This window comes from Rhinichthys klamathensis, unplaced genomic scaffold, assembly GCF_029890125.1.
Source record: "Rhinichthys klamathensis goyatoka isolate OS25496 unplaced genomic scaffold, OSU_Roscu_1.1 h1tg000176l_1, whole genome shotgun sequence".
In the NCBI taxonomy this organism is placed as follows: domain Eukaryota; kingdom Metazoa; phylum Chordata; class Actinopteri; order Cypriniformes; family Leuciscidae; genus Rhinichthys; species Rhinichthys klamathensis.
The window spans coordinates 9955507-9968736 of NW_026606705.1; the positions used below are offsets into that span (position 1 = coordinate 9955507).

The following is a 13230-nucleotide window of genomic DNA, read 5'->3' on the forward strand; positions in this document are numbered from 1 at the left end:
CCGAGTTGTCTTAAATGCATCATCACATGCAAATCATAACACCCGCATTCTGTGAAGACTCGTCCTATTCTACCCTTGATTGGGTAATACTCGCTGCCATTGTTGGTTTGATTGGTTTGTTTAATAGCATCAGGTTCAGGGCCAATCAGAGTCAGAGGAGGGCGGGTCTTTTGGCAGAGAGTTGATAGCAATGCTAGCTTAGAGAAATCAAAGCACCGTCTCACAGTTCTTCATACGTTAAGGATCTCCCGAAGCAGATAGTCATAGTGTAATGACAGTTTTTTAATCAGCTCAATAATGTTCTGATTGATTACGTTTTCATATGCTCCATACCCTATGCCCATTTGCTAAGAAATAATGTTTCAATGTAAATGAATTATATCCATACATTATGGTATGATTTGTTTATTATAGTTAAGGTAGTCAGACACATGCATTTTTTAAATAAGAGAGAGAGATATTTAATAGGCCTACATATTTAATAATAAAAATGTGCATGTGTGAAGAAAATGACTTATGCTTAACAAATCTAGAGAATAGGTCAATAGGTCTGAATACATAAATAAATAAATACATAAATAGATTTTCTTACCAATAATAAAAATAGTGTTATAATTAAATTTAGAAATGTTTGTAGATTATAGGTTATTTATGTGTGGTATCACTGTTTGGATGGTGTTACATGTTTGAAAGAAACAGCTACTCGGTGCTGCATGGAGTGACAAGTACACTTAACGCCTATAGTCCAATACTGCACAGTACTACTGGTCTACTAATGTTTTTGATGTTCAAGATCCTTTGCTAAAGTCATAGTTTTTTCCAATCAAATTTAGTATTTGTTTGAGTATCAACACATTTGTTTAATTTATAGTGAATAAGTTATGGATCTGTTAATTTAATAAGTTAATAAGTTAACATCTCACATACAACTCCGACGAAAGGCCATTTTTTTTGTAATCTCATTGTCACACTTTGTTAACGTTGTTTGTGATAGAGAGTGATTTATTCACAATGATTTCAATAGCAGATAGCTTATTATAATGTCCATTGGTATGATCTTATTACTTTCCTGAAAAATATGTTTTGAGTTATGATACCATTGGCATACCGTCGGGCCTGTGGTCATTGTGGCCCTGAGGGCTTTGGCCCCCGCTGCAACCGCCGGCAGGCGTCCCTTATTTTTTTGTATTTAAGGTGGCAACCCTACACATGACTGCACAAACAAGCTGTTTTGCATGGCATGACGTCACCTCAGGTCACTGTATATTGTCAACAAAACATTCTGCTGTCCCAGGAGTAAATCTGACAAACAGTCCAAAGACGTACTCTATAGAAGTATACAAACTCATAAGCAAATGCTTGGCTAAAGCATTGCAAGTGCATGGTCCTCTATGCATAAGGTGTGTTACTGTTGCTTTAACATATCTCAGTATTTAAGGAAGTAAGAGCTACCTTCAAATATCTGTGCCATTACACTGAGCATGTTATAATTTATGTAGCTAGCTGTAAACGTGTTGACAATTTGGCTAACTTTAGCTAACATGCTCTGCAAAATTCTCTTCAAAGAGCGCTAAAGTACTGAGAATGCATACTTGCATTGGGTTATGAATTGTGGACTGACTGCCAATGACATGTGAAATCAAGCTTGAAATCACACAAGCCTAAAAAGGTTTGTGTTCACATACATGAGTAGAGTATATTTTGGTTAGGGGTGCATTAAATATCTGTGCTATAAATATCTGTGCTATATATCTGTTATTAGTAGATTTTTCCATTGTATTGGTATATATCTGTGATTTTTTGTGCATGCTCATTTCCCAAATTTTTACATATAGATTCTCGGTTTATCTTCCATAGGGTAAAAACAATCATTGGCTGATCAAATCATCTAGATTTTTTAAATCAGTGCATCTCAACTAATGTTGACGCTAAGGTTACTTGGGGTTCCTGTTTGTTACAGTGTCGTACCTGCTGAGAAGGTGAGTTGAATCTGTTCCTCTATGATCTCCACCGCTATGAAGTCGTGTTTCTCGTTAAAACGACCGTTGTAAAGTAAAAGGGCGTTTCTCTCTCTTGTGGCAAACCTGGACAGAAAAAAACATCGATCAGAACAACCAGAACTACAGGTTTAATTGAATGTCTACACTACCCCCTCATAAATATTTAACTCTATAAAGGTCAAATTGCACTTATTTCCTCAAATGTTAGAATTTACGACCTAAACCAATTGAGCTACAAGAAACCTCCCAGCCAGACAGAAGAAATAACATCTAGTAATCAAGGGAGGAAAAGAAAAAAATCAGAGAGGAAGTAAACGTAAGGCCAGTGGTCTAGAAACAGGAAGTCGTTCCTCTGCCTTGGGCGGCACATCCCACCTCTATCATGCCTGAGCCGTGGCACAGAGGGCAGAGGAGTCAGAGACCAGCTGCTCCACAGGAAAATGATACAAATAAAGAAAAACACTGATAGTACTCTCTCAAAATGTAGCCCTTCCTGTTTTTACACAGCACAGGAGCCCAAATATTTCTCTGGTGCCCCTGTCTCAACATTTTTTTGCTTAATATATCAGATAACGTATAATTTTCAACTTTACAGTTGATTTTAAACAAATTATCCACATGTCTTTCTAACTTTAAAATCTAGATAAATGGCAAAAATGATTTGAGCTTGACATTAGAATTATCAATGTATGACCCAGAATGAGTAGAAGATGAGTCCAGGCATGCCAACTAGCCAGACAGAGCTCAAGGGCTCCTTATGCAACCTCTTCAACAAATTACCCTTTACAGCATGCAAAGCTTTGGGCAGATGTGTCAGTGTAACAAGAAGATAAATGGGGGCATGAGACTTAAGGTCAGAAGCAATTTTCTTGTCAAATTTAACCCAGTACTTACATGAAGGAAACAGTGAAGTGGAATCTCTGTTTCAGGCCTCGGAAGGTAATGAAGGACTGTCCGGGAAAGCTGCGGGTTGTCATCTCACAGAAAGGTTTCTCGTACTCTCCAGAAGGGCAATTGCACGTGAAGCCACCCACTAGCAGGTTGACACACTCACCTCCATTTTTACATACCCCGGGGACACAGCGGCCAGAGCGGGCATCTAATTCACAGTTCTCACCTACAGAGGATTATCAGAAGTCTGTAAAGTTGTAGTGAACGTAAAGTACTAAAAGTATTGGAATACTGATTCAACCTTTTGACATCTTTGATCACTGTAATGCAAGGTATATTGTTACAGAGGAAAGTAACCCAAGCTACAAACGGTGTCTCAGTGAGAAAACATCTACACTAGTCTGACTCTATACGGCAGGGCTCTTTAGCTCTTGTTCTGGAGGGCCAGTTAGACTCCTGCTGAGTTTAGCTTTAACCTAATCCAAATACACCCCAACAAGCTAATCAAGGTGTCCAGACTTACTTCAAATTACAGGTAGGTCTGTTCAATTGGAATTGGTACAACTCTGCAGGACACTGGCACTCCAGCACTGGAGCTGAAGAGCCCTGCAATACTGGCCTTAAATCAAAGTTTTAGCTCTGACTTAAGTCTCAGCTTTCCATACGGAAGCACTTGACAATCCAAAAGTTCCTCTATGGCACCACCAATTCCCTTACCGAAGATGGACACACAGATCATGCAGTGTTATATATCAACCATTATCCAGACAAGATCTGGACAAAGGGTGTTTATGTGTGGCGGGGGAACAGGATGGCAGTCCCTGTGCCTGTAATGACCCCTGATTTCCTCGGGATAATCTTTCTCTTGGAGGGAAATAGACAGATCTGTTTCCCTCTAATGTGAAAAAGCCAGAAAGGGATAGATGTTGAGGGGCAGGCTGTCATCGCCATCATAATGGACGCAGAATACCTGGAGTTGAACTGTGACCTTCAAAGCACTGAAGGAGGTGATTAGAGGGGTAATTAGCCTTGATAAAGAAGGGGGAGGTGGGTAGGAATGACAGAGGAGCCTCCCAATTGGAGATTGATCAGATATAGCCATCACAGTCTTTCATGTTATATTCGTTCTTTAAGACACAAAGCTTTATTTCACATGGTATGGCCTGATCTTTGCTCAAGATTCAATAAGTCCCTCAAAGGTGGACACATCATTCCTCGTGTTTGTCCACCTGTGACATGGACATCCTGACTTTTGGTTCTGAAGGCAGTGGCTCTGGTGGATTACCTATTTGTGGTTTACCCCAAATGACTGGTGGTTCAAACCTCAGGTTCTCCAGGGCAGCATTCCTTTAGCTCCTGACAAAACACTGCTCCCTAACCACAAACCACTCTACCACATATTCCTGCAAGTTTAGAGACTAAACACACAAATGCTGTGTGCCATAACATGTTTTGCACTCACCTGTGAAGTCCTCTAGACACTCGCAGCTGTACCCTCCTTCTCGACTGCGGCAGCGGCCATTGTTGCGGCATGGTCCTGAGTAGCACAGGTCAATCTCGGTCTCGCAGTAGTCGCCGGTAAAGCCAGCCGGACAACGGCAGCGCAGTCCGTTAATGGGATGGATTGGTCTGAAGAGAACAGTGTCAGAAGCTATGAAAGGCGGAGAGCTGTCGAACTTTAACACAGAGACACATTTCATGTAGTTTTCGCAAGGTTCCCGCAGGCAGATGTTGTCATCAAACGGAAGGACACTTTGGCTGGAGATTTTCCGTAACAGAGTTCGGTTCAGGTAGATTTGCTCCTGAAGTTCTTCCGAAGGGAAGTATCGGTCCGGAGCTCCTCCAGGAAGCAAGGCAGAGAAGGTGACATTGAGGATATTGCCGCTGACATCCGTGTCATTCTGGACGTTGAAGACGAAAACTCCTTCGCGACTAGTTGAGAGGACCGCTGCCACACCTTCTGCAAATAGAGAGAGCAGTGGGGATAGGAAGCGTTCCTGGGACATGTTCTCCAGACGGACCGTGATGCTGTTCGTTAGCATCTCGTCAGTGATGATGGTCACACGGAGAGTACAGAAGGCCGTCACTTGGTGAATACCATCTAAAAAGGACAGAAAAAAACAACCGGTAATAACTCAGTTTTACATTCCATAAAAGCACAACCTGCTTCTAGTCTGGCTCTAATGTTCAGGCTGGAAGTCAGCTGCTTCCGGAAGATATCAGTGTACACTTCACACTGGGAAAGTCTGAATACTGTTTTTGGTTGGAGAAGAAAGCATGTTAACAGACAAGATTACTACCAAGTTGCACCACAATTAGACAGATCATCTTGGTATCTTGCTTCAGGACACAAACTCGTCTTCTCTGTTGAAACTAATGCTAGAAGAACCTCGACTTGACAACCGTAAAACACAGTAAATGCTTTCTTCCACAAAAGTACAAAACGAACTGGAATGCTTATAATGGGATTGTACATGATCTTAACTACAGAGCTTCACACTGAATGGCAAAATTTAGCCTACACATTTTCAGGATAGGACAGTTGCTTCCACATTTGCTGATTTCATGCTTTTCACTCAGGTCCTTGGGTTGAGTTTTTTTGCCGTCACTGGCCATACATTTGCAATACTTTCAGCACAAGTGTGCAAGGAATTATGTATTCTCTTATTTTGCTTATTACACTGTAAAGTTCCAAAGCCTTTGTCCAAAAGGATGGACTTAAGGACTTTAAGGATTAACTTAAAAATGAAAATCATTTACTCAACCTCATGTTGCTCAAGACCTTTATGACTTTCTTCTGTAAGTCATAAAGAATGTTCCAGCTTTTTTTCTTCACAAAGTGTAGAAATTTAACACACAGAATATTGAACTATCCACACCGCATTACATCAGAGAGCTGCCTGGAGTAGTTTAGCCCAGGTCTGTTTAAAGCAATCTTAAGTTGCATAGCCGTATCTGATCTCAGTCCCACTATTTTCCTGTGGATAAAATGGATTTGACAGGAAGCTCCCACAAGTACTGCACTGGCTGTTCTGTTTTGCTAAGGGAACAACTGCAGAACAGGTGGTATATCCAATTAATACCCCCCGGCAAAACAATGTGGCTAAGACATTTCAAATATGGAGGTGTCATGTGTCTTTGAGATAAGTTATGTGTCTCTAAATTATATCACAGCCATAAATCACAAAAAAGGGGGTGTAGGTCACCATTCCCAGTAAATGGGTTACATTCCCAGCTCTGTCTAGTACGTAGTGCAGTGTGTTCGGTCCACTAAAGTTGCACAGGATGACATCATCAATTTGCTTTGACTTCAAACTGCAGGCCTAACCTGATACAATTTGTTCACCAATAACATGCTGTTTCTATATACATTTCATGTCTAGTAATTGCAGTAGAGTGAAGCAGGTATGACGTCAGAACCCGGAAGACTAATTCGCCGATGGTTCTTTAGAGATTTTCCTATGGGATTTTCGATTTATGTATAAAAGCCTGAGGTAAATTTAACTTGACGATACTTTGATGTTTTGTTCTACATTGTAAATTACACACACCCATAGCGAAAACGTGAATTTGAAAGCAGTTATGTTAACTTTTGAAAATGTATGCTTTTAATATGTAACTACATAAGCCAGCTTGGGGTGTACGTGGGCAGTTTACGCTGTAGAACAAAACATCAAAGTATCGTCAAGTAAGTTGTGTTTACCACAGGGTTTATTTTATCTCATTATAAAACCCCATAGGAGATTCTCGAAGGAACCAGTGGCGAATTAGACTTCCGGGTTCTGACGTCATACCTGGACCACTTTATTATATTTTGAAAGTGTATTAGATTTGAGGTCATTCTCTTGTGGCTTTTGCATTTAAATTAAGTAACAAATGCGAGCTTGGTTGTGACACATTCTAGGTGAATTGAAAGCTTTACAATTTGAATATTATTATTGTGGATCAAACTCTTTTTTTTGTTTCAAAAGAGCAAGAAAACACCTTTTAACCCCTTAAACAATTTCAGAGCATCTTTTATAGTTACTTTCAATTGTGCCTGCTTTTCTTGTGAATTAAATCTATAAACTGACACATCATTTTGAAAGTACATTTGCACACACATTAGAAAGAAACAACATTCCTTACTGCTCTCTCTCTCTCTCTCTCTCTCTCTCTCTCTCTCTCTCTCTCTCTCTCTCTCTCTCTCTCTCTCTCTCTCTCTCTCTCTCTCTCTCTCTCTCTCTCTCTCTCTCTCTCTCTCTCTCTCTCTCTCTCTCTCTCTCTCGTTATCATTTATATTCCTTAAATGCGAACTAAACACATTTACTGTAGGCACAGAACATCATTTTATCAACAGGGGAGGATGCTAATGAAAATGTTTGCTGGCACCCAGCCTAACAAAACATGGAATATCATATCCAGTTTTTGTGCTGTTCTGGGATGAAGGATTGATTCTAACAGATAGGTCTTTTCTCTCAGGATAGGGAAATTTGTTTTTAAACACCGTATTATATGGCATCACCAACAGTGTGTCTTCTTAGTGTAACCCACTCGCTACATCAAAATATCAGTATTTATTAAGTGGTCGAGACAAAAGTAAGACAGAATGTGTTTTCTTGATTTTTTTATGGGTTTTCCACCTGACATAACAGTGCGGTTTATATTTAGTCTGTCAGCTGTTCACTTTACAATGTAAAGTTGTGTTGCTGTCAGTAAACCAGGCAAAGGTTGTTGTCGTGCAAAACGCCCTCATGCCCCTCTCATCGATAAATCAACTCTGTTAACCCTTGTACATAAAGATGTACACTTTAACATACTTTAAAAAAGTGTACTTATTACATAAATTGAATACTTTAAAAGAATACACTGAAGTGGAAATATAATGTGAAATTTGGGTTACACTTTATTTTAAGGTGTCTTTGTTACACTGTAATTATACATTGAAGTACTGAGTACTATTAAGTAACTACATGTACATATTTTAGGATTAGGATTAGGGTTTGGTTTGGTTTAGGGTTAGTTGCATGTATATTTACGCATAATTTATAGTTATTACTATATAACTGCATGTAACAATGACACTGTAAAATGAAGTGTTACCCAAATTTAAAGTGATTTAATGTTTTTTGGACACTTAAATGCATGTTTATTGATTAATTATTAATTAATAAAGATTTAAATTCATTTTAAATGCAATTATTGAACTTAAATAGTGTTTTTTGACCCAGTTAAGTAAGACTCAAGTACATCTTTAAATGCAATTTCATATTTACTTCTATTGTCTTTGAAATATGGATAAAGTGTACAGCCAAATGTAGCATCTAATCTAAAATATATTTTGAATCTTCTATGTATTTAGATTTATTTGTAATCACACATTTGTAATGAAGTTGCAATTTAGTACATTTAAATATATATTAACTTTAAAAGTAACATTGAATAAAACTCTACAGTTAAAATGATAATCAAGTGCTTTACATGTGCTTTAGTATGTTAGTCAACATGTTCAGCATAATTTAAAATGTACTTTTGATATTACAAAGTGCACTTTTTTAAAAGTGTGTTAAGAAACATTAATCAAGACACAAATTGAAAACTGATTAGTTTATGACCTAACAGTATTATTATTACTTTATGAGGCTGCAACAATCTGTATGATAACCTTTATTATTATACACTCATACTCAAACATTCAGATTAACATAATTCATTTAATTGGTATGTGTTAGTGTGGTGTACGTTGATGTTTAACTTGAAGTTGTTAAGTGTGCGATACGCCTCGCACTATCTTATCACAGGTATTGGATAAAAGCCACAGATATTCCAGCTGTCACAATGACTGACAAGGATTTCTTCCTCTCAGAGCAGCGTCTCGTGTAACTCAAGCTGACTAATGTAATTACGTGGAGAACATGGAAAAGCTATCTCTGCCATTAGCGTTCCCTGTCATTATCCAAAACGGCCGGCCTGACACAAACAGGACAGAGGGGGCAGTCCAGTGTGTTCAAGAGTCTGTCAAGGGTGGATTGGCACGAAATGAGTTTTCCTCTTGTTGGCAAAGGATGACTAAAGAACTGGTATGCAAGATGAGACAAGCATAATTGCTCATCCTAAAGAGCTCTACTTTATTTGTGGTTAAAATAGATTAAAATCAATGACATTTCTATAGATGTTCATGTCTTAAATTAGACATACAAGTAAAGAAATACATCACATCTTTCATTACGAGATGCTGCCCAGGACAGCTATGTTAAAAACAAGTCATTAAATGTAGGAAATGTGGCTGTTGTATGTGAGGTACACATCTTCAGGAGCCAATGAAAATCAGTTTGTGACAGTCAGCATTTTACGGCCCTCCCTCAAGTTCAAATGTTTGAATCACAACAAAGGAAGCAAAGGTGCCGCCCACTGAACCAACAACACTTGAGGAACCCACCCATGAATCCCTCCCATTCCTACAGCTCAGTGACTTGCTTTAGGTACGGTGACGCGAAACCATGTGTCTTTCTATTGTGTTCCTCTAATAAATAGACAGGGTATGAATTGCTAAGGACTCTGGAGTATGAAATCCGAGAAATACTTATTATTATGTGTTTTATGTGTTGCAAAACACCGAATATTGCAACACTGCCATTTGACTGCACTTAATACGATTTTTATATAACTATGCTTAAAATGCAAGATTTAATGCGTAGTCATTTGACAATAAATCTTACCATGATTTTGGTACACTGAAATTTTATCGAAAGTGCTAAATTACAAAGTTCCAAAATTGATGGAATACAGGCTAGAAGGCTAGACTTTTTTAATGTAATTATTTATTATAGCCTAATTATAGTAGAGAGTAGAGCCGAAAAAATACTAGAGAAATACAAGAACATTTTAAAATGCATGATAATGGCACTTCTCTCTGTAATACATGACTGTGATTGGTTGATCAGACAATCTGTATATTTTTGCTCAATAGCCACTAAACTGTGTAACTGATTGTTGTCCCAGGGAATAATTTACCTAGCTGAGCTAGTTACAGACAAACAAAACCTACCCTTTTAGTTGTTATAAGAATTCTTGTATTGTGAAATGCATTAATATGAAACAGTCCAGATGCCAATGAAACAGTGATTTCCAGAAAAGTGGGGATGGACACAGCTGTTGTGGGGTGACTTGATGAATGGTATGTAAGATCAGTGTGGACGCAGGTGTGAACAGGTGAAATGCTCTCTGGTGACGGTGATCTCCATACGGGACCCTGACTGATCTAAACACCTGCATCTGTCTCTACATGCACTGCTGCCGTAAAAATCACCATGAGCTCTGGGAAATGACAAACTGCTAAATATTGATCAAGTTGTATTCAATGAAGTATTAAAGTCCCCCTGTAGTCAATAATTGGATCCCTTAAAACTCATCTTTAATCACCAAAATGACATATTTAAATGTTTTTTCCCTGAAAAAAAAAACATTCTTCATGCCTTAAACGAACACTCCGACTTTTTGGGACTTTAGCCTATTCACCTTATCCCCCAGAGTTAGATAAGTCCATACATACCTTTTTCATCTCCGTGCGTGCTATAAGTCTGTTTGACGCACCCACCGCTAGCCTAGCTTAGCACAAAGACTGGATGTAAATGGTTGCAGCTAGCATACTAATCCAAATAAGTGACAAAATAACGCAAACATTTTCCTATTTACATGTTGTGATTTGTATAGTCACAGAGTGTACAAAAAACAAAGTCACATGAGACACAGACATATTTTAACCGTATAAATACTGGGAACTATATTCTCTGAAGGCGAAGCACTGCTACTTGGGCGGAGTGATAACCGCAGCACCTGAGACGCGCTCTCTGCTCCTCACCACGGCACGTCTCAGGTGCTGCGGTTATCACTCCGCCCAAGTAGTAGTGCTTCGCCTTCAGAGAATATAGTTCCCAGTATTTATACGGTTAAAATATGTCTGTGTCTCATGTGACTTTGTTTTTTGTACACTCTGTGACTATACAAATCACAACATGTAAATAGGAAAATGTTTGCGTTATTTTGTCACTTATTTGGATTAGTATGCTAGCTGCAACCATTTACATCCAGTCTTTGTGCTAAGCTAGGCTAGCGGTGGGTGCGTCAAACAGACTTATAGCACGCACGGAGATGAAAAAGGTATGTATGGACTTATCTAACTTTGGGGGATAAGGTGAATAGGCTAAAGTCCCAAAAAGTCGGAGTGTTCTTTTAAAATAGCTTGAATGTAACTCTACACCCTTGCCTCATTTATGCGGTTCTATATGCACATTAGCCCCGCCTCCACTCACTCACAGCAGCTCAGAGATCCACTCGTTGACGATCACACGTTGACCTGATTGGTTACAAGGTATAGTTTGTGACGTCAGAAACACCAGCGATTTCAAACCGCGTTTTTGAGACTGTCTTTGGTTCACTGCAAATCCTCAGCAATGGTGTTGACTTATGAATTTACACACGGTTTGTCTTAAAGCATATTAAAAACACCACATAGACATATAAACAACATTAAAAGCTTGATTTTCACCACAGGGGGACTTTAAGAAAATGCTAATATTACTAGATTGACATTGTGCATCCTTAGAAAAATGGCCTTTTTAATTTAAGTTCCATGGGGAGACGTACACAGTTGGGACTGTTGCTAGGCGTAGTCGGGTTCTCAGCGGTATAAAAGCATGAATGAGACTCTGATACTTTGCACAGTAAGGTGTTTTAACTAAAAACACACCTCAGAGTCATTGATTAACCTGAAGAATGACACTGAGAGAGGGGATAAAACCTTCTTAGCCTTCCAGGAAACGACTTTGATGCAGAAATGTGACTGTCATTTTTTTTTTGTGTCAAGAGTAATTAATCAGTTTTTGTGATAAGGACTTCACTTGTCATTGCCAAATGTTTGTTGACGTAGGGTTAGACAAATGAGGGCCATTTTATGCATGGTTTTGAGGGCCATGTTCAAACATGTTTGTGGTTGTTGTGTTTGGGTGGTTCCTTCTAACTCACACTCTCACACACATACAAAACCTCCAATTTCACACCTTACCCTGTCTCTGAACCCAATTGGCCCTCACTGCAGGGAATATGAGGGCGAGACGTTGTCAGATGTACTCGGTGTTTCCATCGGCCAGATGGGACCAGGCGTTTAATGAATGGGTAAAACGAGATTACAACTCGTTGACATCATCACCACCTACTCTCGCTTCAAAACCAACAGATGGAGCAGAGGGGAGGATGAGCATTTATTTTGTAATGCATAGAGAATCATGAGGCTATTGAATTTTGGTGGATCTTTTCAACAAATACAGAATGGTACATCTCTCAAACGTTACAGGCAATTGTCAGAGAAGATGCCATATTTAATATGATGGAAGTGAAAAAGAGGATGTGAGTGACAAGTAGAGTCTGCTTTTTGGGCCACATTCGTAAATCTTTGTAAATATAAATGTAAATCTATGGTTTAATGAACAACATACACAGAAATGTGATCAACATTCTAAAATTCACTGAAACAATTTGCGTAAAAACAGTTTACACAGAAAGTTGATCTTTATTCTGCATTTATTCTGCAATAAGTATTTCAAATAGAAATTCGTTCGGAATTCTGCATTTATTCTGAAACAATTTACATACATGTGTGAGAATGGGTTTACAAACAATTTACATAAACATTCATTCTGCATTTATTTTGAAAAAATACGCAAGCGTTGTTTTACGAACAAATCATTCTAAATGCTTCAATGAGAATGGGTTTCGGAGAAATTTACATTGGAGAAAGTTTGTTCTGCATTTTTTCTGAAACTATATCCTTAAGAACATTTTTCGCAAGTGATTTATGCAGAAATTTGTTCTAAATTCTGCAACAATTTACATGAGAAGTAAGAAATGTGACCTTTTAACTGTTTTGTTTTTTTACACTCAGCAACAATTTATGTTAGAATGGTTTTAAAAACAGTTTTTTTTGTAAACATTTGCACAGAAATGTAGCTATTTGTGTTTAATGAATTAACCCTAATATGTCGTAATGTTGTCTACCAGGGTATTAACTAACCATTCAACAAGTGAAACAATTCCAGTGGACAAAAATGAGTAACATACACACAACTGTGCAACTTCATAGTTCATTTAGATCAAATTAAATACACTATATAGTCTAACTAGAGTCTGTTACTGTCAATCCCTAAACATTTAAGAACCACAGCCAGCTACCATATCAGGGTAGTCCAGCAGCGATAAGGGCGCCTGGGTGTAGATGTCTGTTATGACAGCTCTGAGGACAGAGGGATGAGAGATAGATAATGGAGGAAAGAGATGATGAGCCAGAATGTAGTGTATGCACCTA

The 13230-nt window shown here is 38.5% G+C and overlaps 1 protein-coding gene across 8 annotated transcripts in view; it reads right to left on the minus strand.

Moving 5' to 3' along the window:
* The window catches only part of celsr1a (cadherin EGF LAG seven-pass G-type receptor 1a), a 107377-nt gene that overhangs the window by 60372 nt on the left and 33775 nt on the right, over positions 1–13230 (minus strand). For all 8 annotated transcript variants that reach the window (XM_056260394.1, XM_056260397.1, XM_056260392.1 and 5 more), the window contains exons 2-4: positions 4354–4992; positions 2895–3117; positions 1969–2084 (exon numbers count right to left, since the gene is read on the minus strand). In XM_056260394.1, the coding sequence (XP_056116369.1) occupies positions 1969–2084; positions 2895–3117; positions 4354–4992 (978 nt within the window). The remainder of the gene's footprint in view (positions 1–1968; positions 2085–2894; positions 3118–4353; positions 4993–13230) is intronic.